The sequence below is a fragment of the Drosophila biarmipes genome, chromosome 3L, assembly GCF_025231255.1.
Source record: "Drosophila biarmipes strain raj3 chromosome 3L, RU_DBia_V1.1, whole genome shotgun sequence".
NCBI classification, from domain to species: domain Eukaryota; kingdom Metazoa; phylum Arthropoda; class Insecta; order Diptera; family Drosophilidae; genus Drosophila; species Drosophila biarmipes.
The window spans coordinates 8903309-8924879 of NC_066613.1; the positions used below are offsets into that span (position 1 = coordinate 8903309).

At 44.2% G+C, this 21571-nt stretch overlaps 6 protein-coding genes across 9 annotated transcripts in view; 2 read left to right on the top strand and 4 right to left on the bottom strand.

Moving 5' to 3' along the window:
- The window catches only part of LOC108028530 (brain-specific angiogenesis inhibitor 1-associated protein 2), a 32054-nt gene extending 30716 nt beyond the window's left edge, over positions 1–1338 (bottom strand). For all 3 annotated transcript variants that reach the window (XM_017100427.3, XM_017100426.3, XM_017100425.3), the window contains exon 1: positions 1101–1338. The gene's annotated coding sequence lies outside the window, so the exon portion shown is untranslated. The remainder of the gene's footprint in view (positions 1–1100) is intronic.
- Positions 1339–2262: 924 nt separating this feature from the next.
- LOC108027966 (platelet glycoprotein Ib alpha chain-like) lies at positions 2263–2640 on the top strand. The gene has a single exon (XM_017099590.1). It carries the CDS (start codon positions 2263–2265, stop codon positions 2638–2640), a length of 378 nt encoding a protein of 125 aa, XP_016955079.1.
- A 966-nt stretch (positions 2641–3606) lies between these two features.
- LOC108027967 (protein new-glue 1-like) lies at positions 3607–3978 on the bottom strand. Its single transcript, XM_017099592.1, has one exon. The coding sequence runs from the start codon at positions 3976–3978 to the stop codon at positions 3607–3609; it is 372 nt and encodes a 123-aa protein (XP_016955081.1).
- Positions 3979–4396: 418 nt separating this feature from the next.
- LOC108028589 (sodium-dependent phosphate transporter 2) lies at positions 4397–18152 on the bottom strand. Of its 2 annotated transcripts, none has more exons than XM_017100502.3 (7): positions 17988–18152; positions 11411–11463; positions 10341–11349; positions 9575–10171; positions 6099–6478; positions 5535–6037; positions 4397–5407 (listed from the first exon to the last, which is right to left on the bottom strand). In XM_017100502.3, the coding sequence occupies exons 3-7, from the start codon at positions 10531–10533 to the stop codon at positions 5062–5064; spliced, it is 2019 nt and encodes a 672-aa protein (XP_016955991.1). In that variant the 5' UTR covers positions 10534–11349; positions 11411–11463; positions 17988–18152; the 3' UTR covers positions 4397–5061. The 2 variants fall into 2 exon arrangements, with proteins under 2 accessions (XP_016955991.1, XP_043950851.1); XM_044094916.2 differs by lacking the exon at positions 17988–18152 and adding an exon at positions 17782–17800.
- Positions 18153–18993: 841 nt separating this feature from the next.
- LOC108028298 (ubiquitin fusion degradation protein 1 homolog) lies at positions 18994–20208 on the top strand. Its single transcript, XM_017100020.3, has 2 exons — positions 18994–19233; positions 19304–20208. The coding sequence occupies exons 1-2, from the start codon at positions 19107–19109 to the stop codon at positions 20125–20127; spliced, it is 951 nt and encodes a 316-aa protein (XP_016955509.1). The 5' UTR covers positions 18994–19106; the 3' UTR covers positions 20128–20208.
- LOC108028300 (39S ribosomal protein L2, mitochondrial) lies at positions 20135–21566 on the bottom strand. The gene is made up of 2 exons (XM_017100023.3): positions 20959–21566; positions 20135–20609 (listed from the first exon to the last, which is right to left on the bottom strand). Exons 1-2 carry the CDS (start codon positions 21428–21430, stop codon positions 20191–20193), a joined length of 891 nt encoding a protein of 296 aa, XP_016955512.1. The 5' UTR covers positions 21431–21566; the 3' UTR covers positions 20135–20190.
- Between the last annotated feature and the right edge of the window lie 5 nt (positions 21567–21571).

Sequence of the window (21571 nt, forward strand, 5' to 3'; positions counted from 1 at the left end):
TTGGTATGTAGAAACTGGAAAGAGGCTTTTATGCCTTACTCAAGGAATTTAAATGTGGTAACCAAAATTCATGTACCTTCAAATTGTAAGTATCAAATATATTATACCCCAATAAATTGTAGAATGGTATATTAAGTCAATTGTTTTTTGGCATGGTTTTTATTGCTTAATAAATAATGTAATATAATTTGGTTGAACCCTTAGGGAATAACATTCATAAAGACTTAATTATGTTGCGAAACAAGAAAAGAGTTTAGGTGTAGAAAAAACTGGTAAAAGTATTTTTATTTTTAATTATACTAAACTGACAATGTTGTAAGAAACAACCTGAATTTAACTAAAGTTCATATACCCTTGGGAAAACGTGTGTAGCAAATAGACTTAGTCCTAATAAACAATAGAATGTTATATCAATACAAAATTATACATATATTTTTATTTGAATATAATGTAGTTTTAGTTGCCTTAATATTATTTTTGTTTATCCCCATTCAAAAATGGAACAGAATCATTAATATAATAGATCCCAAAATAGAGACATCCTCAGCCGGACATTTCATTCGCGAGAGCTTTAGGCGGTTCGGAAAGGCCCATTAAAGTCAAATCCACTTGCTAATAATTTTGCCCTCGCTCGGAACGCTGAAACGTTTTAAACCCATTGAACAAACAGGGCTTCGAACAATGCAAAACAAAGGCTCGAATACCGGGGAACTCATTAAATAAAATGAGAACACGCCGTTTGCCAGACTCAGATGGTGGAGAAACAAAAACAATCAACCGTCGCAACAGCAGCAATAACAACAACAACCAAAATAAACCACAAGAAGTTGGCGCAAATAAAGTCCAACACAACAAAAAAAATAATAACAGCGACTACAGCATCGGCAGCGAAAAGTACCCAAAGATGAAAAGTTCAATGCTCGCAAATCGGATTAAGCAGAGAAATTAAGTAATACCCGTACTTGTGGAAATCCATTGGGCCGAACCCAGAAGACCGGAAATGGAAAGGGCTTCGAACACCCAGAGGAAGAGGTCCGCCCAGAAATATTCGGCGCATTTCCGCACCCAACAGATGCCAGGCACAGAAGTACATATCCTACCTTCAACTCGCCAGAAAGTGCTGGGTGTAGATCAGATCCGAATGCGTAAATCCAAATATGACTCAGAGGAAGTTTTTAGGTTCTCACACTTTGTTTTGGCCAAAACACGAACAACTAGCACTCCGAATGTCGTATTTTTGGGGTCGCTAAGTGCGCAGACGTTGCGAGTTTAAATTGCACCAAACCGGGTCTCAGAATCTCGCGGAATCGGGAATGGCGAACCGAACGCATCGAAGCTTAACACTCAACTGGCCCAAAGATGGGGCCTCTCGGTTCCGCCAGCGCCACGCGCTCAAAAGCTATCCCATCGAAGCTTTCCAGTGGAGCTACGGCTTTCTGAGCTTTCTGGGCCACCCTAGCACCGCCAAAAAGTCGACTCTTAGCTTTAGAAAGATACCAGATACTTTTATCGTTTAGTCAACCCACAGTCCCAAAACAGGTTAGGAGACTTATATGGCTACAATGTTTAGATTAAAAAATACTATTTTCCAATATTTTTTTTAGCATAAATAATTTTAAGCACATAACATTAAAACGTAGAAAACCTCTCGATTGTCAATAAATATCTTAAAAAGGGAGCTTGCTTTAAATTCGATATTTTTTATATTATTGTACCTGGCATAATTTTACATATATTGATTTGAGTTTCATTTCAATCGAACATTTATTCTTCTCAAAAAATACATATAATACATTGGGTCGAAGTTCTCCGTGCCTGCGTTGCAGAATTCTGATAATAAACTCAAAAAGGCTTTAAAAATATAACGTATTCGCTGTGTAGGGTAAATTCAAACAACTCTGGTAGTTTGTCATTAGGTAGGTAAATATACAGCCCAACATTATTTATCGTCGCCAATTACTCCTATCAACTTGTTGTATTTTTTATTTAAAGGTATAAACTAGGGGACATCAAATACCAGAGGCCTAAAAAATTAACTATTTAAGAATTAAATATTTATCTTGCCTGGATTGTTTTATATGCCTACAATCTTTGTTTAAATAACCTACTTTCAAATAATGAAGAGGCGCGACTTTAGGCACAAAAATTAAATGTTTGCTGGGACAAACAATTGCAACGCATCTTCGAGCCATTTAGATATAAATACTCCGTTTCGCTTAGAGGAAAGCACATCTGTCACAGCAGTCGAAAACGTTACCCAAGATGCGATCCCAGCTAGCTATCTGTCTTGCCCTCGTGGCCCTCGCTTCGACTGCCCTGGCAGCCTCTGCTCCTGCCACTCCCGCTGACCCCTCTGCGTCGCCCACGCCAACACCTCCAACCCCGTCAACATCTCCGACTCCATCATCCCCGACCACTCCAACTGCCCCGACCACGCCCACCATCCCTTCGGATCCCACAACGCCCACCACCCCAACGACACCCTCGACACCCACATCGTCCACCACAGCAGCCCCCGCCACCACCGTGTCCCCACACAAGAAGGCTGTTGTCACCCATTACAAGCGCAAAATCCACAGGCCAAAGAAGATCACCAAGATCCACCACAAGTTTGGAGGCAACCGGACGCGCCTCAATTAAAACCCAGATTCCTGCAGACCCAGAAGATATCGTAGAACGACCCACATGGACCTATGAACCCCACTGTTAATTTAGTTTTATTTTAAGTTTTATTATGTTTGCGATAATAAATGATCATTTTATTGAAAACAGTTCAGAGAAATTGGTTACAAGAAACTCAAAGCAAGGTGAAAATTGAATTAGAACTCACATTATGCATTTGATGTATTAACGTAGCTCTGGGAGAAAAGATATGGCACTTTCTTACCTTCATAACCTTCATTTAAAAATATCATTCCAAGGCACTGTAAGGTATAGGTACACTGTCCAGCAAAAAAAAACTGTAGGGTTGGACCAAAATGTTTCTCTGGTATAAATCTCAATGAGCTCAAGGCAATCGTTAAAAAATAATAAGTCAAAATATGCACATGGTCCAAAAATCTTTACTTTAAATCTAAATCTTGTTCTTTATTGAGATTTCCAAACAACTTTTTTACAACGTAAATTTTTTTGGAAAAATAGACCAACTCTAAAAACCAAATAAGTTAGGAAAAGTGAAAAGGCAACATAAGGAATAAAATCCTTAGGGCCTTGCTTTAGTATGCTCTAGTAAGAAAACTGTGGCCGTCACAGTTTTAGGCGGTTTGTGGGCGTTATAGTGAACATGGATCACTTTGTTTGGATCATTTGATAGGTATTGATGAGACAAATTCATTTCAGTTAAAATTTGTTTTCTAGCACTACAGCTTTTTGCGGATTGTATGTTAGAGTGGGAGTGGCACCCTGCTGAAACAAACTTGTGCTGCGCAGGAAGCCCAGGAATACGCATGCCAAGTCCCAATCCTCTACCTTTTAAAGTTTGGTTTCAATAAAATGATCATTTAATATCGCAAACATAATACAAATTAAAAATAAACTAAAATAACAGTAGTGTTTAAAAAATGCGTGTGGGTCGTTCTTCGGGATCTGCGAAATCAGGACTTTTCCTTAATTACGGCGGGTCCGGTTGCCTCCAAACTTGTGGTGGATCTTGGTGATCTTCTTCGGCCTGTGGATTTTACGCTTGTAATGTGTGACAAAAGCCTTCTTGTGTGGGGACACGGTGGTGGCGGGGGCTGCTGTGGTGGACGATGTGGGCGTCGAGGGTGTCGTTGGGGTGGTGGGCGTTGTGGGATCCGAAGGGATGGTGGGCGTGGTCGGGGCAGTTGGAGTGGTCGGGGATGTTGGAGTCGGAGATGTTGACGGGGTTGGAGGCGTGGGCGACGCAGAGGGGTCAGCGGGAGTGGCAGGAGCAGAGGCTGCCAAGGCAGTCGAAGCGAGGGCCACGAGGCCAAGGCAGATAGCTAGCTGGGATCGCATCTTGGGTAACGTTTTCGACTGCTGTGACAGATGTGCTTTCCTCTAAGCGAACCCAGAGTATTTATAGGCACATTTTTGGAAGGTGTCTTGATCGTGCTTCCCTCAAGCAAACAATGTGTTTATTTTTTCGCCGTTCACCAGTATTTAGGTCGTTCATCAGTTTCAATATGCTCAAACAGCAAGGCCAGAAAGGATTTTAGGTTATTCTGCGAACCAAATTTGACATGTGAAAATCGTTTTAAAGGATTGATTTATTTTAAAACTAATTCCTTCACAGGATGTAAGATGTCTCTAATCAAATTTAGGTCAATTATATGTTTCAAAAACTAAAGAATAATTTTTTTGGAAACAATATTTTTGAAAAACAAACTTATTTTGAAACTATTTTTATCCAAATCCGTTCTCTAAGGAAACATCATTTTTTATGTCATAACTTTTTATTTATTTTTCGTATATCTACATAGTGAAATACTATACGAATTGGCTCTCAATGGAATGTAATTTAAAAACGGACAGGAGAGCCTCATAAGTTTGGTTTTGAAATAGTATTAAACCGAACTTTAAACCAATTGTACCGTGTAAACGAAATATGAAGGAAATCAAACCGAAAGTTACACACAAATTGTAGAAATCGAAAAGTTGGTCATGACCAGATCGTATAAACATTTTCTGTTGTACATAGTTTGTATTTTATTCAAGTGTTTTGATCTGCTCTATTGAGTGGTGTAAAATAAATCGAGGGCTTTCGGATTAATCTACAAAAAAATTGCAAATGCATTATAAATTAAGTGCATTGCTGATATAAACATAAATCGGAGTGTATAAATATAAAATCAAATCACGACATGCTTGGCGTACACATATTAAATAATATTAATATCAGTTAGACTCAGAGACGTTCTATGAGCTAAGTACAATGTTGTAGTTAGGCGAGTAATTTAGTTTAGATTTTTTCACTTTTTCTTGAGTTTCTCCTTGCGTGTTTAATATTAAGTTTTGTGTTTTCCAACTTGTACAATTACGAAACGTTATTTTGGTTTTGCAATTACAATTAATAATTGAATGGCAATCTCTGGCGCGTCTCTAGACTCCGCCCATATCGTCCACGGCGATGGCACACAGCACGTACATCATTCCGGCGCTGAGGAGAGCCGTAACCGGAACAGTCACAATCCAGGCGTAGGCAATGTTCCGGAAGAGGTGCCAATCGACACTGCCGCCCATCGAGGGCGCAGCATTGCTGGGGGCATCCTTGTCGACTCCTGCCTGATGTTCCTGATCGCTGGGCAGACTCTTCTTGCGACCCGACGCACTCACATGACCCACGAAAACCACCGAACCGACCTTGCAGTGAGTGGTCGAAATGGGCAGACCTATCTTGCTGGCCAGCAGTACGGTGATGGCAGCTCCGACTTCAATAGTAAAGCCACTGAAAAGGCAAAAAGAAAAATAGTTATTTATTGGTATAGGAATAAGTTATAGTAACCAGCAAAATTTAATTTTTTTTTGTTTAATTTTGTTAATATATTTTTTAATAGTAGAACATGAAAACTCACGTCGATGAAGTGATTTTGGTGAGGTCATTGCCAATGGTCTCGATGACGCGACGCCCCCACAGCCAGAGGCCCACGGAGATGCCGATGCCGCCGTAGATGAGAATGTAGATGGGGCTTTCCGCCCGCTGCATGACCGATCCCTCGCGATAGATCATATAGAGGGCAATCAGTGGGCCGATGGCGTTGCTCACATCATTGCCGCCGTGTGCGAAGCTCCCGAAGGTGGCCGTCAGGATCTGCAGGAACGAGAAGAGCATTGAAATCTCCGGAGTCTCCTCCGCACCACTCGTTCGTCGTCCTCCGGCCGCTGCCCGCTTCAATTCCTCCTCCTGCTCGTTCAGCGCCTCCTTGCTCTCGATCAGAGGAACCTTGCTGGAGTTGGGCGAGAGAGTGGAACTGATCATAAGATCGAGGCTGCCGGCGCTCTCCAACACTTGGAGGTTGTTGTTGGTGGTCTTGGTAGCTCCGGCATCCGAATCCGTTCCCATGGGGCTCGACTTGTGCTGCAAATGAAAGGAAAATGATGGTTGTAGTATATACATCTGAAGTTATCTTTGGCAGTACCTTTTGTTCCTCCTTGGGCGACTGCATCCGCTTGAAGCACTCCTGCAACTTGCGTCCATTCTGCTGCTGCTGCTGTTGCTGCTGCTGCTGCTCGTCGATGAAGTTCAGGCTGGTGATCGTCAGATCGGTGTTGTCCAGGCTAGCCTTCCCCAGCAGGTCCTCGGCCTTCTTGATCAGCTGCGGATCGATCTTGTACTCCTCGCCGGGCGCGTTGTTGTTCTTGGCCGCCAGTCCGAAGGGAGCCAGCTTGAAGGTCCTGGGCGAGTTGTCGCTCAACGAGACCAGCTCGGTGATTTCCGCGATGGCGGGCAGTGGTTTTCCTTCGCTGACCAGCGACAATGGGCGGCGCTGCTTCTTGGGGCTGCCCGACGGTGAAGATTCTGGAAGGACATTTTGAATTACTAATTTTTATAGGCCAAAAAGATCAAAGCTTTGTTGTATTCAAAAGTCGAATTAGGTCTATATGGGTCTAACTAAATATTTACATTGACTTAATACCATTATACCAGAAGGCAAAGAAACGATGGTTACGATCTTTGTATAAACGGCCAAGTTCTTAATAAATTTTGATGGCACATGGTGAATCGCGACTTCACGCACAAAAGTAAACAGTTCGCTTGGACAAATAATTTAAACACATCTCCGAGCCATTCGGATATAAATACTGTGGTTTCGCATAGAAGAAAGCACATCTGTCACCGCAGTCGAAAATATCACCCAAGATGCGATCCCAGCTAGCTATCTATCTTGCCCTCGTGGCCCTCGCTTCGACTGTCCTGGCAGCCTCTGCTCCTGCCACTCCCGCTGATCCCTCTGCGTCGCCCACGCCAACATCTCCAACCCCGTCAACATCTCCGACTCCAACATCCCCGACCACTCCAACTTCCCCGACCACGCCCACCATCCCTTCGGATCCCACAACGCCCACCACCCCAACGACACCCTCGACACCCACATCGGCCACCACTATAGCTCCCGCCACCGTGTCACCACACAAGAAGGCTGTTGTCACCCATTACAAGCGCAAAATCCACAGGCCGAAAAAGATCACCAAGATCCACCACAAGTTTGGAAGCAACCGGACCCGCCGTAATTAAGGAAAAGTCCTGATTTCGCAGAACCCAAAGTTTTCCTTGAAAAACCCACTCGCATTTTGTAGACCCTATTACTATTTAGTTTTGTTTTAAGTTTTATTATGTTTCCGATATTAAATGATCATTTTATTGAAACCAACTCAGAAATTTAAAACCAGAAAAACCTTATATGTAGACGATGGCCTCGACTGTTAGAAACCGGTTTCTCAGCTAAAAGGAGTGCGGGAGGGATGCAGACATGCTTGTATAAAATCTGCTTTTTTCACTTGCATACCTAAAGCGCCACCTAGCGCCACATAGCTACACATAGCAACGGCTGATTTTCTCCATGTGGCCTCATCTTAATTGAATTTGCCAAAAGTTGATTATTATTTGGTTATAACTTTTAAATGAATAGTCCAATTTAAATAATTTTTGGAATGCAGATCGGTTTTGATAATAAGAACACATTCTCATTTAAATTAAAAATTACAAAATGTGTGCGATAGAGGATGGTTTGTTGGCGTGGATACATTTCAAAGAAATACAAATTTCGGGCTTTCATAGTTTCTATGACCTCATCGTTCATACGGACGGGCAGGCAGACGGACGGACGAACATGGCTAGATCGACTTGCCTAACGATCCTGATCAAGAATATATATATTCTTTGAGTGTTACAGGAGTAAAAGGATAACTAGGGAAAATGGAAATATAAATCCCATACAACATTAACTTGTTAAATTAGAAATAAATAAAACTATAATGGGAAAATAGTCGTATCATTTTTTGAACAAAAGACGTTTAACCCTTGGGCTATAATAAATAATAGTATACTTATATTGACATGAAAAATCTCTCACCTCAGAGGCAACAGGTATTCTATAAGCCACATTCTTTTTCGGGATCAAATTGTTTTTACATGTTTAGCTAACTGAGATAAACACGATTTGGCATGATCAGTAGTACAGCTACCGCCCGCTAGCTGGCGTGGCGCTGGTATAACACAATTTTAAATGGTGAATATGGGATAGAGTGCGACTATCATTTAATAATTGTTAAATACTGATCGTTCTAAACCATTTAAATAAAATGCTAAAAAGCTTTTATGATAAGTGGGCTTCGGCTGAAGCGAACATTGGCTCCAAGCGCAAAAGTAAAATCTGCATGTCAAATGTCAACTTTCTAGCTTTAAAGTTGTAAGCGCCATCTAGCGGCCATCACTTTAGGTGCTCATAGGCTTTTTATAAATGATCGGATTTGAAAATTGATTTGGATGAAAGGTTGTTATTGATAATCAAAAGAAAATCCCATTATGACTTTTCGAAAAAAATTTTCAAATTGCACGTGCTAAACAGGCTTTTGTAGGTGCAAAAATGGGAGTGGCACCCAAATCAAAAGCAAAGGAATTATCTCTTCTATTTTTTAAGACCTCAGCTTTCACATAAACACTCTGGTTTTCAAATAAAATATGTTATTTGGAGTTGAACCCTGATTTAACTTATTCGCGCGGAACGTTTGTTTTCAACAGAAGTCACAACACAATTTTGTTAATTAATTTGAGTCTACGCATTTAAAATGTGGCTTTAATTTTACATAAATCCATAGTTTACTTTCAAGGCTTTGATTGATAGCCAAATTATTTAGGATTTAAGTTGGGGTTTCTCCTTTAATTCCGGCGGGATCGCTTCTTGTTACCCTTGCCCTTTTTGCGTTTGTGGACTTTCTTGTGTTTCTTGGCTGGTTTCTTTGATTTAATCTTGTGCCTATTGGTATTCTTGTGCTTCTTTTTCATGGCTTCGGTGGCGGCAGATGCGGCGGTGGGTGCAGTGGTGGGTGCTGTGGTGCTGCTTTGGGTTGCCGAGGTGCTCGGCGAGGTGGCCGTGGTGGGGGTGGCGGAGGAGGTTGGGGTGGAGGACGTTGGGCTGGAGGACGTTGGAGTGGAGGACGGGGGCTGGCGGTGGGCGATGTTGGAGAGGCTGGAGATGGCGGCTGGCAGGGTCAGTGGGCGGTGCGGGATCGGTGGGCGGGGCAGGATTACTGGCTGCCAAAGCAGTCGAAGCGAGGGCCACGAGGCCGAGGAAGAGAGCTAGCTGGGACCGCATCTCGGATAATATCTTCGCGCGCGGAGACAGATGTGTTTTCTCCCAAGCAAAGTCAGAGTACTTATACCCAAACCGTTCAAAGATGTCTCAAGCAAAACAGAATCATGTTCTGTGTTTGCTTATTTGCGCTTTATTATGTGACATCTTGAAAGTTTTAGGTTGTTTAAACAAAAATAATGATCTGAAGCTTTCACAAGGCTACAATTTCATCTGAAGCCTCGTGGATAAACACTTGCGCTTTAACTAAACCCCGTATTATTATAGAAGAAGCAACAAAGCATTGAACGCCATTAACTCACCCACAGAGTCCTCAAAGTTGAACTTGACGGGGTTCTCGGCCCGCAGTCTCTTGGCAATCTTGCGCCGCTGCAGAGGAACTATAACCAACTGCGTGAGCAGGGCCACCAGCAAAGACAGACCCAAACTGGCGGTCAGGGCTATCCACGTGGGGATGTTGTCCATGTAGAGCAGCTTGGGACCGTCCAGCACCACGCTGATCACGTTGATGAAGAACGTCACGCCGTAGAAGATCGGCAGCGATCGGAATCCCGCCTTGAGCGGCTCCTGGGCACGTAGGATGAAGCGGCGAATGGCCAGGAAGAGCAGGATGCTCACAATTCCGCTCATCACCGGCGAGATGAACCACGATCCCACGATGGTGCCCAGCGTGGACCACTTGAGGCCCTGGACACCGCGGGCCACCAGCGAAAATCCAATGGTGGAGCCCACGATGCTGTGCGTTCCCGATATCGGCAGCTTCAAGAAAGTGGCCACCAGCAGCCACACGGCACTGCTGGCCAGGGCGGACACGCAGCCCAGCATCAGAACCTCCTCGGAGCCCTCGTACAGACCAACTTCCAGGATTCCCTTGCGCATGGTGTCCGAGACCTTGTAGCCTGTGGGTTTAGAAATCATCAGTATACTTCATCGTTTTAAATGTGCTAAAAAGGAACCTAAATTTAATATGACACCACTACTATTAATAATACTTCCTCTTTCCCCTTAATCATCACAATTTTAAATTATGTATATATATGTTTATGTATTATGTGTTTCGTAGCTTACCAATCAAAACGGCACCCGATATCTCGCAGATGGTGGCCAGAATGCATGCCTGGCGGATGGTCAGCACTCCAGAGCCCACGCTGGTGCCAAAGGAGTTGGCCACGTCGTTGGCACCGATCCCAAAGGCCAGGACGAAGGCGATCAGGAACCCGATGACCACCATCCATAGTAGTTCCGGCGCAAAGCTCTCCATGTTGCCGGCAATGTGGGTCGGTGCTGCAGGAAATCCTCTTTTCCAAGCTCTTTTCGGTGCAAGCCACCAAACGTCCTCTCAACTCTAACTAAATACTGATTACTCTCCTCCCTACGCGAAAGCTGAACTCAAGAACTGTGTGTGTTTGGGTGGTGCGGATTTAACTGGGTGGGGGTGGCTTGAATTGTGCAAAACAATTGTTGACAACTTATAAAATACAAGACTACGTAACAAATGAGGGTCGAAACGAAAAATCCAAATTGGTTAATAAGTGAGAAATTCTTTTCAAATATTCTCTAAACAGCCATATTTGCGCTTAAACTTCATTGTCGTTATTTTCATAATGAAAATGGGGGAACAACTCGCCGCTTGGAACTGCGAAGGTGCGATACTTAGGTGACTAGTTACCCTGAAATGTTGTCTCTCTGACTAAACCCTTCGGTTCGGAGCCTCTCTCTGCTCAAAGCTGATGATCAGCCCTGCCTAAGTTCAGCAATAAATAAATAAAATCCTACAAGTAACCCGGGGTTGGACGAGACACCAAAACGAAACGAGCAATACTCCAAATTAAAATATTCTGCTTCACTAACAAGCTCCTGGAATCCGTGCTCGATGCTGAGAAGTATTCCACTCCACTCGAATCGTTTCACTCCTGGACGACTCCCTGGCAATTGTTGTGTTGACGTTTCGAGATTAAACGAAGTTCTTGATGTTGTGGAGTAAGGGGCAAGTGTTGTTGTGTTGGCTTGTTAATAATTAAGTATAATAAGTTTCTTGTTATGTTGAGTAGGAGCTAAGAAGTGTCGAGTTGGTAAACTGAAAGAAAAGGAGGAGTCGGTAATAAAACAAGTACTTCGTAAATGGCAAGGGGACTTACCTGACGTTTGGGGTAGCACAGTTGTCTCAACCATAGAGAATTATTCACCATGTCTGCAAGAAATTGAAAATATTTCACCCATCAGTAAGAGTACAACTTTTAGGAAACCTTTCTCCTTAGTTCCCACAAGCAGAGTGCTGAACCTCTTTGGCTAAGCACACAAATCGTTGTGATCTAAGCCACAGTTCAATAATATACCAAAAATCCAAAATTAAATCTAGTTCAATCAGCTGGAAATTGGTTTGTAAAAGCTCAGCTCACAATCTTTCCATGCCAGATTGAACTCGATTTTATAAAACACACCCACTAAAATGTTCAATTCCGTGCCGTTTGCGTGCGATCGTCACTTTCTAGCAACTTCAAACCGGCCACAACCGGAAAACAACCATTCAATGAGTTTTCCAATTGAACATGAATTGTTTTGTAGGTGGATCTGTCTCTAGTTTTCTTCAATTTGTTTAATTTCAGTTTGCGGATCCAGCTGGACCCACGTGGCTTGTGAGTGCGACAATTCAACTGAAAACTCGCAATTGGTATTGTAATTGGCGCTGGTTGTTATTGTTATTACCGACCAGATTGTTGTCATCAGTGCAAATGCAGCCAACAATGGACTTTCATTGTTTACAGTGAAGATCAATGACTGCGTAATTTACTGAGAAAAGTACCTCTTGGTAAGGTAAAACATCATAGACCTTTGAGTTGAGGAATAGGGATTATAAGCATATAAACTCATACGACTATAAATGGAGTATGTTGTTTGATTAAACCTTAGTCTTCAATGGTAACATAATGATAGCGGGCAATAAACATAGGAAACTATAATTATATTATGATTATAGATGCAAAATGCGGAATATATTTAATAGGCTCCATCAAAAATTCTTTTATATATATGTCTAAATGTTTTTCTAAAAAAAGGACTATTGTTAGGGTCAGCCAAGTGTTACTTTTACTGACCATGCGGAAGCACAAAACACATCGTAAACAGTTTAACCACCTATGGTGTCCCCAAAGGCCGTAGAACAAAACAAGCCGAACCAACACCTATTTCGCACTTGCCGCAAACACCAAGCCCCACGTTTGACCTACGCAAATAGAAAAACCCCAAGAAAACCCGCCCCAAACAAGTGGGAGGCAAATGACGCCAAGGGGCGAGGGGTGGTGTGCGGTGGTGGGGCTAGAGGTCGGGGGGCTGAGAACAGTAACCAGGACAATGGCTGACACCGCGGCCCCGCAAGGTCGCAGCGCTTTGTGCTGACGCTCGGTCGCGAAATTTCCATATTTGCGCGCTTTGTCATCGGGGGACGCGCCTCTCACCCTTGCCGCCCACCACCCACCGCCCCCAGCGGTGCCCATTTCCATCCGCACAATGAAAGTGGAGGGGAAACACTCATAGGTTTGCGGTAATCGCCACCAATTTGGCGTCGTATTTTGAACTTTTGAACTATAAATACGCAAACACGCGAGATTATAGTTTTAATGTTTGTTTATTGCGAATCGAATGGGATCGATCGGAATGAGCAACAGGGAGAGGCCAAGAGTTATGGCGATTTTATGGGTAACGAATCGGAAAAGGATCTCAAAACCTGTTTGTTGTTATTCGCCAAACTTTCAGGTCCTCGATGGCCCCAACTCAGGAGAGTATCACAAAGGCCCTGCCTGTAATTGGTCCTTTTGAATTCAGAGTGCCCGCGGCAATAAATCAATTGCCACCCACCGTCGATTGAGAAATTACAGCTATTGCCTGGCAGGTGGGCAGTTGGTAATTGGAATGAACCGTTAAGGCCGACCAGATCGGAGGTGGGCGGGCAGTGGGTGGTGGGTGGCTGGGATGCCGCCCAATCAACGTGCACCGAGTGGCTTCGCTATTGCTACACCATCGCATGACATGGAAATAAAATTAAAATGGACTGAATGGCAAGTGCAAAATAACAACGGATGCCAAGGGCCGTGTGCACTGAGAACAACGGAGGGAAACAGCTTGATTTCGCAAGGAGGGCTGAATCAAATCTTCATTACACATTAAAAGGGAGCCAAAGGAATCCTAATGGATTTTAAATTGCTTTTAAGGCGAATACTTCAAATCTGTCGTTTAAAAATGTAGTAAGAAATACATACAAATAATAGAAACGAATATAACTATTTCACTTTAAGGCTTTTTTTTAAGTTCTACCTTTAGGAATATTTATCAAAACCCATTGGGTTGGTAACATTGATAACGGTACTTAATCACAATCTCCTTTTTGAACGCTTTTCATTTGCAATTTTTCTTATTCATGGAAATTGGTCAGAAGACCTCGTGTTTGGGTTGGAAAAAATAATAGAAACTCGGTTGTATTTTGTCGAAATCTGTGGTTATTCTTCGTTTAAATTCAAATAAAAGGTATTGTTTTCAGTATTTTTATTACAAGGAGTGTTATTATAGCACTTCAGTTTTTAATTTATCATTTAATATTGTTAAAAGCTTCAAAATGGGTCGTGGAACACATTGCACCATAGTAAATACACCATAAAGACTATTAAACGCGGAGGTGGCAATATAATGCTATGGGGATGTTTCTCTGCGTCAAGTGTTGGTCCACTTTATTGGATACAAGGCAATATGTGTGCTACAGACTATGTAAACATAATGAAGGAGGTTATGTTACCATATGCCGAAGATGAAATGCCTTTAAAGTGGGAATTTATGCAGGATAATGATCCCAAACACACATCGAAGCTGGCGAAAAAGTGGTTCCAGGACAATAAAGTCCACGTTATGGATTGGCCAGCTCAGTCACCCGACTTAAACCCCATTGAGCATTTGTGGGGCATTCTAAAAAAACGTTTAAGTGGGTTTCAACCAAAAAATAAGGAGCTTTTGTGGGAGAAAGTTCAGAAAGAGTGGTACTCCATTGAGCCAACAATATGCTCCAATTTGGTGGAGTCCATGCCTCGTAGGTGTGCTGCAGTGTTGAAAAATAGTGGTAACGCAACAAAATATTAAAACTAAAAACATTTCAAGGTACATTTTTCTAATCTAGTCAATTTGGATAAAGATTAGTCATTTCGTTTCTATTTTTATTTCCAGGTCAAAAACATAAAATTTAACTTAAGTTAAGTTTTTTAGCTAAATCAATGAAGTTAAATGAATTTTTGTTTTCTAGTATGTAAGATAGATGTATATATATTAAAGAAAAATCAAAACTTCCACTTACTACAACGTTCCTTTTTAAAAATACGTATTTAAACCCAAAGTTTTCAATTTCGTTTCTATTATTTTTTCCTTCACTGTATATGTATCCCAAAAGTGGGATTGTTGAATTAAGGCCAACTTTAATTCATATTTTTATATATTTTTAAGGAATTTGAAGTTAGTTTCCTAATTCTATTGCTTGAAGCATGCAGCCGGTTATAATTTTTTTGCGCGTCACAGGCAGCCTTGACATTGCCTACCAACTGCAATTGCAACTGGCTCTGCAAACGGGGGTCTGCATTTAATATTGATTTAATTTGCTGCACTCTCCCAAGGACGGATAGGGCTAGAAGCGCTGGAAGGGGCGCAGTAGAAGGGCCTGCAGCAGACTTTCCCGGCCCAAAAAGCGGCCGCTGCACGCTCATTCAGCTGGCGAAACTCCCACTTGTTGTTTTGCCGAGGCGGTGGGCTGGCTTTCGGGGTGGTTGCTGCCGCAAGTTCAAGGTCGAGCCGCCGCACACGGGCCAGGGTAACTTGCCCGAAATTACCACCACCACGTCCAGTGGACCTCAAACTGCGCCCACTGCGCAGCCCCTCCCCTTCCAATCAGCCATCCCCGGCCCAGCCCAGTCCAATTGGAAACGCGCTCAAGTGTGAAGGGGATGCACACAGATAATTAACAAAGAGCTGCCACAACCAAAAGCAACAAACACGCGAGCGAAGGTCGTCCGGCACAAGGTGAATAGAACGTAGAGTTCAAAAATTGAACAAATATAACCAAGTAGGAACTAAACAAATCCAATAAGAACTAGCTGCAAGGCCTGGACCTGAGGAATTCGCGTTTCCTTACAAGGGAAGATAGATGTTAACTTGTTCGTTACTTCGAGGGACCACTGTGCTTGTAGTACAATAACGCGGGCCCGTCCGCCATAATTGTCCTCCTTCCTCCGCTCTTCGCTCCCACCTTCCCGGCATTCATAAGGAGTTTTAGCTTCGAAGCTGCTTTGCTTTTTGGGGTTTTTCCATCGCACGAGATCCGAAAATGGAATCACGGTTTTGTCGGCTGACATTTAAAGCGTGTGCACAACGAAAAGAACAAAGCTTCTTTCGCTGCCTCATTGAATTTCACAGATGTACGTGCGTGTATGTATATTTTCGTTCATATGGGGCTATAGAAATAGCATTCCCATTCAATAAGTTTTGGGCGCCTGGCAACAGGCAATACGAGGAAAAGAACGCGCACATCAATCGAATGTGGAGTAAAGGGAAGAGTTTCAAGTTCAAGAAATGAATAATATATTAATTTGATTATATAAATATCAAATAAAATTTTAAAATTACTAATAATAGGGGTTCCTTAGGTACGAAGTAAAATGTATAGATAATTCATTTATTTAAAACGTATTTATTTGCTTAGATTTATCGATTTAGATTTATACTACAATTTTAGACAAAAGGTAGTTCCTTTTATTTTTTTGTTTTAAGTTTACTAAAAAAGTTTACCCGTAAAGGGTTCACTCTTTCGGTCGTCGGATTGCAATCCTTGAAGTAGGACCTGGAGCTCCAACTGTACTTGCCAGTTTGAGAGGCACTCGGGCAGCGACCACCCAACCGCAAGCTGCAGTGGGCAGAGCCCCGAGGCGGTCCACTCCGCACACACTTTCCATCCGGCGGCGAGTGTGTACACGCTGTGACCTTGCGGGGTTGCTGGTAGACCCCTCCACCACCAGCCACCCACCGCCCACTGTGCTCCCGAACCAACTCATTCATGCCCAGAACCATCCGTTTATCCATGATATCATTTAGAGCAGGAAAATGGAAAATTTCTTCTCTTGACGTAAGCGCAAAGATCTGGTATTCCGAACTTTTGAACAGTCGAAATATTTCCCTCACGCTACAGATACGGATTCTGGCATTGTGGTCGCTTGTCGTTGCTCTATTTTAGATGCATTTCGAAGGCTGCTCTATTTGGTTTCTTTTTCGAGTTAAATTTAGTTCCCAGACGCAAAAACTGTACATAAAATGATGCTAAGGTGCTACTCCTCCCCTAAATGTTTCCTCTTTACAGTGGAACCCGTCTTCAACTTTGGTCTTAAGATTTGACGTAACTATTTAACTTTCATATGTTGTTTAATATAACTAGAAATTGCTTTCTATGGAAATTAATTTAAAGGTTAAAAAAGGTAGTTCTAAAGTAGTAGAACTTGGTTTAACTTTACTAAGGGGAAAGCACAGACAAAGGGTGATAAACACATGGAAATGTGATAGAAATTCCCAAATCCGGCTAACAGAATAACTACGTAAAATACGGAAATTCGAATACATTCAAGAACTCCAATGGAACTTTCGTAATTTTATGAAATCCACGAAGGTAAAGAATGTTGGGGCGGAAATTAAAATTACTTAATTAAATATTCATCCAATTTCCCTGCTTGTCAAAGCAGTGGCGCCTTGGGGTAGGCTACTTATTTTGTAGGGAGGCAAGGCGTAGGGGGCATTCCTCTTAAAGTTGTAACGGCATTATGAGAAAAGAGCTCTTAATGGAACGGGAAAAATGAAGTATCAAAAGATTGGAAATTTCACAACAGAGAGGAGGATGTCGCGAAATGATGCACACAGAGGTGGGGGGTGGGGGGTCCGATTGTGAATCATCCTAGTGGCTTTGTTGTTTTAGGGAAACGTCAAAGAGATACAGAGAGAGAGATAGTGGGCAGAGGGGGAGTTGGGAGTGTCTGGAAGCTGCCAGAAGAGACGAGGGAGAGAAAGAGAGTGCGCAGGGAAGTCTGCTTTCGCCCAGCATTCCCATTCTATCCTTCGCTCCACCTTGTTGCAGCGGTTGTTGTTGCCTTCGGTGAGGCTGCAGCTGCGAGGCAACAATAACAACCACAACAGAGACTTCAGAACAGCTGCACAGCCGATCAGTGGCTGCCAAACTGTTTTGCGAACAGCCGAAAAGTAACTGTACTCTGGTCCAGTGGCAAACCACATCTTTATGCCTTTCCGAGGAGATGTACTTCTGAATTGGGTGCCAGAAGCCACCTTTTCTCCTGGCTGCCACCCCACCTCTGCCCCACAGCCAATCGATGGCCCAGCTTATTGATTTTTCTACTCAAACACTCTGCATTCGTTGCTTGTTTGCTTGTTTTGCACTGCTTTAGTGGGATTAAAAACGCTGGCGAATATCGAACGCACTCACGCACTCTGGGAGCACACCCACGCGAAAAACACGCGGCGCCAGCCAGACTACAAGGATACACAAGGATATACGTGCAAATGTCCTGCAGACGCACACTCACGCGCACTGAAAAGCTCGCGAGGAGTTGGTCCGGCGCGATGCCCCCAGATGACAACCCCTTGGCAGGACGGGCCAGAGCCTGGGCGAGTCCTTAGCGAGGTACTCACTTGATCAGCAGCACTTTTTCAAATCAATAACTCGCCTCTCGAATTTATTTAAGCGGGACGTCGCGCGCAACCACCGGTAGGGATGTGAAAAGTGATCAAAATATCACACAGCGATATTTTTGAGCAAAAATAAATACTTCTATCGTGATATTTTTCACCTGACATATCGTTGGTGGCAGTAACGTAAGTGTCAGCAACGTAAGCGGCAACAAGTCCCGGCTGGCCGGAAAAATATCGATAAGCGGTGTGTATCGGGTCTTGCCCAGATCTGAGATTTTCAGCACTTGCTACCATTTACTTTTCCAAATAAATATTACACACAAGGCATTAAAACCGTCCACTAACAGAACTCAATGGGGAAACCAGCATGTTAAATAAAAAAGTGACAACTTTGTGTTTCTGAAAGCTAGCAGAAAGCCCGGCAGCCCTTGCAATCGAATGAATTCAAAAATCGTTCCTACGGCAGCTATAGTTGCGCCAAAAAATACACTCGGTGCAAAGTATACGAAATCCTTAGGGATTCCGCTATCAACAGGTAGTTGTGGATTGGCCAGGCTGTTATATACTGCAAGACATTACAAGCACTGGTAAATCGAGTTGACAAAGCATTTTAAAACTTGTATCAGAAAAGGTCAACATTTAATTGGACTTGTTTAAACTGTACTCACATATTTCTCTCTTCTTCTTCTCTTCGATAAGAAAGCGCGAAGATTAAATGTTTGGAAAGTGTTCAGGACACAAAGCTACAGTCACTTATTTGGTTTTTAATAAGCTAGACCCTTTTAGTTGATCACCAGAACATGATGATCTCTTGAACTCTAATCTGCTTTTCAGAACAAAACTTTTGTTTAAACTTAAGCTATGGCAATCTCTCGTTTAAATGGTAAAATGTTTTACTTTTTCGACGTCGTTATTTATCATTTTTTGAATTTTTGAATTTTCTCCAACACCGATGTTTCCTTGATGTTTTTCCTGAAAAACATCGATAACCTCGGTGTTTACGGCTATCGATGCTTCTCCACCTTTAGCGTGACATTACAAAAGAAAAAAACAAAACAAAATTATCGCCTCCCTCCCCGAGAAAAGGGGAAACTAGGCAGTGAAACCCTAGCAAGCAGAATGTTCCATTTCAGCGGCTTCAACATGATGTTCCCGGAGGGACGCAGTTTCCATGCCACCTACAAGTGCTTCTCCGTATCCATGTTGCCCGGAAACGAGCGATCCGACGTAGAGAAGGGTGGAAAAAGTGAGTTTCCCGGGTGATATCCCAGATGAAAGACCTGCCAGAGCCCATGCCAACGCCTTCCAATCCGCAGTTATCATGCCCCCATCCGCACTGGACACGCTGACCCGTCTGAATGTGGAGTACCCGATGCTGTTCAAGCTCACCAACGGCAAGAAATCCCGATCCTCGCACGCCGGCGTCCTTGAGTTCGTGGCCGACGAGGGCAAGTGCTATCTGCCCTACTGGATGATGGACAATCTGCTGCTGGAGGAGGGCGACATCCTCAATATCGAGAGTGTCTCCCTGCAGGTGGCCACGTTCTCCAAGTTTCAGCCCCACAGCACCGACTTCCTGGACATCACCAATCCCAAGGCGGTGCTGGAGAATGCGCTGCGCAACTTTGCTTGCCTCACGAAGGGCGATGTCATAGCCATTAAGTACAACAAGAAGGTCTACGAGCTGTGTGTCCTCGAGACGAAGCCCGGCAATGCTGTCAGCATCATCGAGTGCGACATGAATGTAGAGTTCGAGGCCCCGGTGGGCTACAAGGATCACACGGAGACGCAGGCTTCGAGCTCGGGACAGCCTGGAGCTTCAGGTTCTGCGGGGGGTGAGGTCTCCGGAGGGACCAACGCCATTCTCGAGGAGGTCGTCGAGACATTCAAGGGCTCTGGCGTCCGTCTAGATGGCAAAAAGAAGAAAGAAAGCCAGCTGGAGACGCCGGTCGTGAAGAAGGTCCTGGCCCGCGGCGTGCCCGACTACGACTTTCAGTTCGGTCTCATTCGCTTTGACCGCAACATTCGCCCCATCAGCGATAGGGGCAACGATGAAGGCGCCGCAGCTGGCAATGCAGACGGTTCCGAGGCAGAGAGCTTCCAAGGCACCGGATTCTCCATGAAGAAAACGCGCAAATAGGTCGAGCTGTAGTTCTAGTTCTAGTTGTATATTGTGTGACACACAGAAATTAAAGGAAGATCCTCACAGGGGCAGCGTCAACTTGATGGCCTCCTCCTTGGGCGGCGCCGGAGGCGATATTGTGGTCATGGGCGGCAGGCGGCGTATCTTGCGGCCGTGCTTGCCCTCCTTGCGCTTCCAGAGACCGGATCGAGGGCGGTTGCCCAACTCCCGCATCCGCTGGGCACTGCCCACGTGCTCCTTGTTGTGGTCCGGGTTGGACAGACGGCCCACGGTGGCCATGCAAGTGCGCTGGAAGGCAAACTCCCGCTTGGAGGGCAGCTGCACCACCACCTTGTCGTCGAATTTGCGCAAGATGGTGCCAAAGGTGCCGGCGGCGTGGATTAGATGGCACGTCTGGCCGGGATTCTTCTCCAGGCAGTGGATGCGGGTGCCCACGGGCAGGGCGCCCAGTGGATAAGCATCGCCTTCGTTGGGACGCACTAGGGAAATACTGGAAAGGTTATTTAGTTGTCTTGAAACCTTTGGAGGCAGAAAATGTAGCATTTTTTGAATATTTTGGAAGAGTTCGATATACATAAAATTGTAAGAACTCCATTGACAAGATTTGGTAGAGTGAAGAAGTATTTAAGCGATTGACTTATCGAATTTAAATTAGTTAAGATTCTAAGTTAATAATCTTCACTAATCTATCAATATCTCATGATTTTTTTTTATAAGCAGTTCCGAATAAAACACCCGAAAATGAGAAAACGGTTTTTATAGCTGAGATACCAATGGACTCGGTCTAATAGATAGTCCCTTCCGATGACTTCCAGTAGGATTACTCACCCGGAATCCTAGGAATCAGCCGCGAGGTCTTGAGGATGTCGCCCGCCTTCATGTTCTCGGTGGCCAAGATGTACTTGAGCTCATCGCCGACGGCCACCAGGGCCACTTTGGCTGTGCGACAACCGTCGCGTATCACCTCCAGGACCAGCTCCTCCTGGGCACCGTCCGTGGGGCCGTCCCTCACCCATTTGACCCAACGGTACTGCTGCTTCAGGCCGCCGCCAATGCCCTTGGCCACCAGACGACCCGAGACGGGGTCTCGGCCAGCCAAGTGGGTAATCTTCAGCGGCTCCACCGTGTACTCCTCCGGAAAGTGGACAGTCCGCCGGAATTGCTGTCCGGCACCTGGTTTTGGCTTCTCCACCACTTTGGTTTTGCCGCGCAGCTGCTGCAGGGCCCCGCCCACCGCCGCCATGCGAGGTAGCGTGTGCAGGCTAAGGGTCGTGCTCAGCAAACGCGTTAGACTCTGCATTTTCCCAGTTCGATTCAAAAAAATTAAATTAAAAAATTTCCAAACTGTTACAAAATCGAAATGCGGCGGAAAACAGCTGATCGGCAGCGTGGCCAGACCAGCAGCGAGCCATGCCTGGCATCGGCCGCCGGCGTTGCCACC

Excerpts from the sequence above, each read along its gene's own strand:
- LOC108027966 (XM_017099590.1), top strand. The coding sequence starts at position 2,263 with ATGCGATCCCAGCTAGCTATCTGTCTTGCCCTCGTGGCCCTCGCTTCG.
- LOC108027967 (XM_017099592.1), bottom strand. The coding sequence starts at position 3,978 with ATGCGATCCCAGCTAGCTATCTGCCTTGGCCTCGTGGCCCTCGCTTCG.
- LOC108028589 (XM_017100502.3), bottom strand. The coding sequence starts at position 10,533 with ATGGAGAGCTTTGCGCCGGAACTACTATGGATGGTGGTCATCGGGTTC. Across the intron at positions 6,479-9,574 it reads CAACTTTGAGGACTCTGTGG|AATCTTCACCGTCGGGCAGC; the intron begins GTGAGTTAATGG and ends ATGTCCTTCCAG. Across the intron at positions 6,038-6,098 it reads CGCCCAAGGAGGAACAAAAG|CACAAGTCGAGCCCCATGGG; the intron begins GTACTGCCAAAG and ends TTTCATTTGCAG.
- LOC108028298 (XM_017100020.3), top strand. The coding sequence starts at position 19,107 with ATGTTCCATTTCAGCGGCTTCAACATGATGTTCCCGGAGGGACGCAGT. Across the intron at positions 19,234-19,303 it reads CGTAGAGAAGGGTGGAAAAA|TTATCATGCCCCCATCCGCA; the intron begins GTGAGTTTCCCG and ends TCCAATCCGCAG.
- LOC108028300 (XM_017100023.3), bottom strand. The coding sequence starts at position 21,430 with ATGCAGAGTCTAACGCGTTTGCTGAGCACGACCCTTAGCCTGCACACG. Across the intron at positions 20,610-20,958 it reads GCTGATTCCTAGGATTCCGG|TGCGTCCCAACGAAGGCGAT; the intron begins GTGAGTAATCCT and ends GTATTTCCCTAG.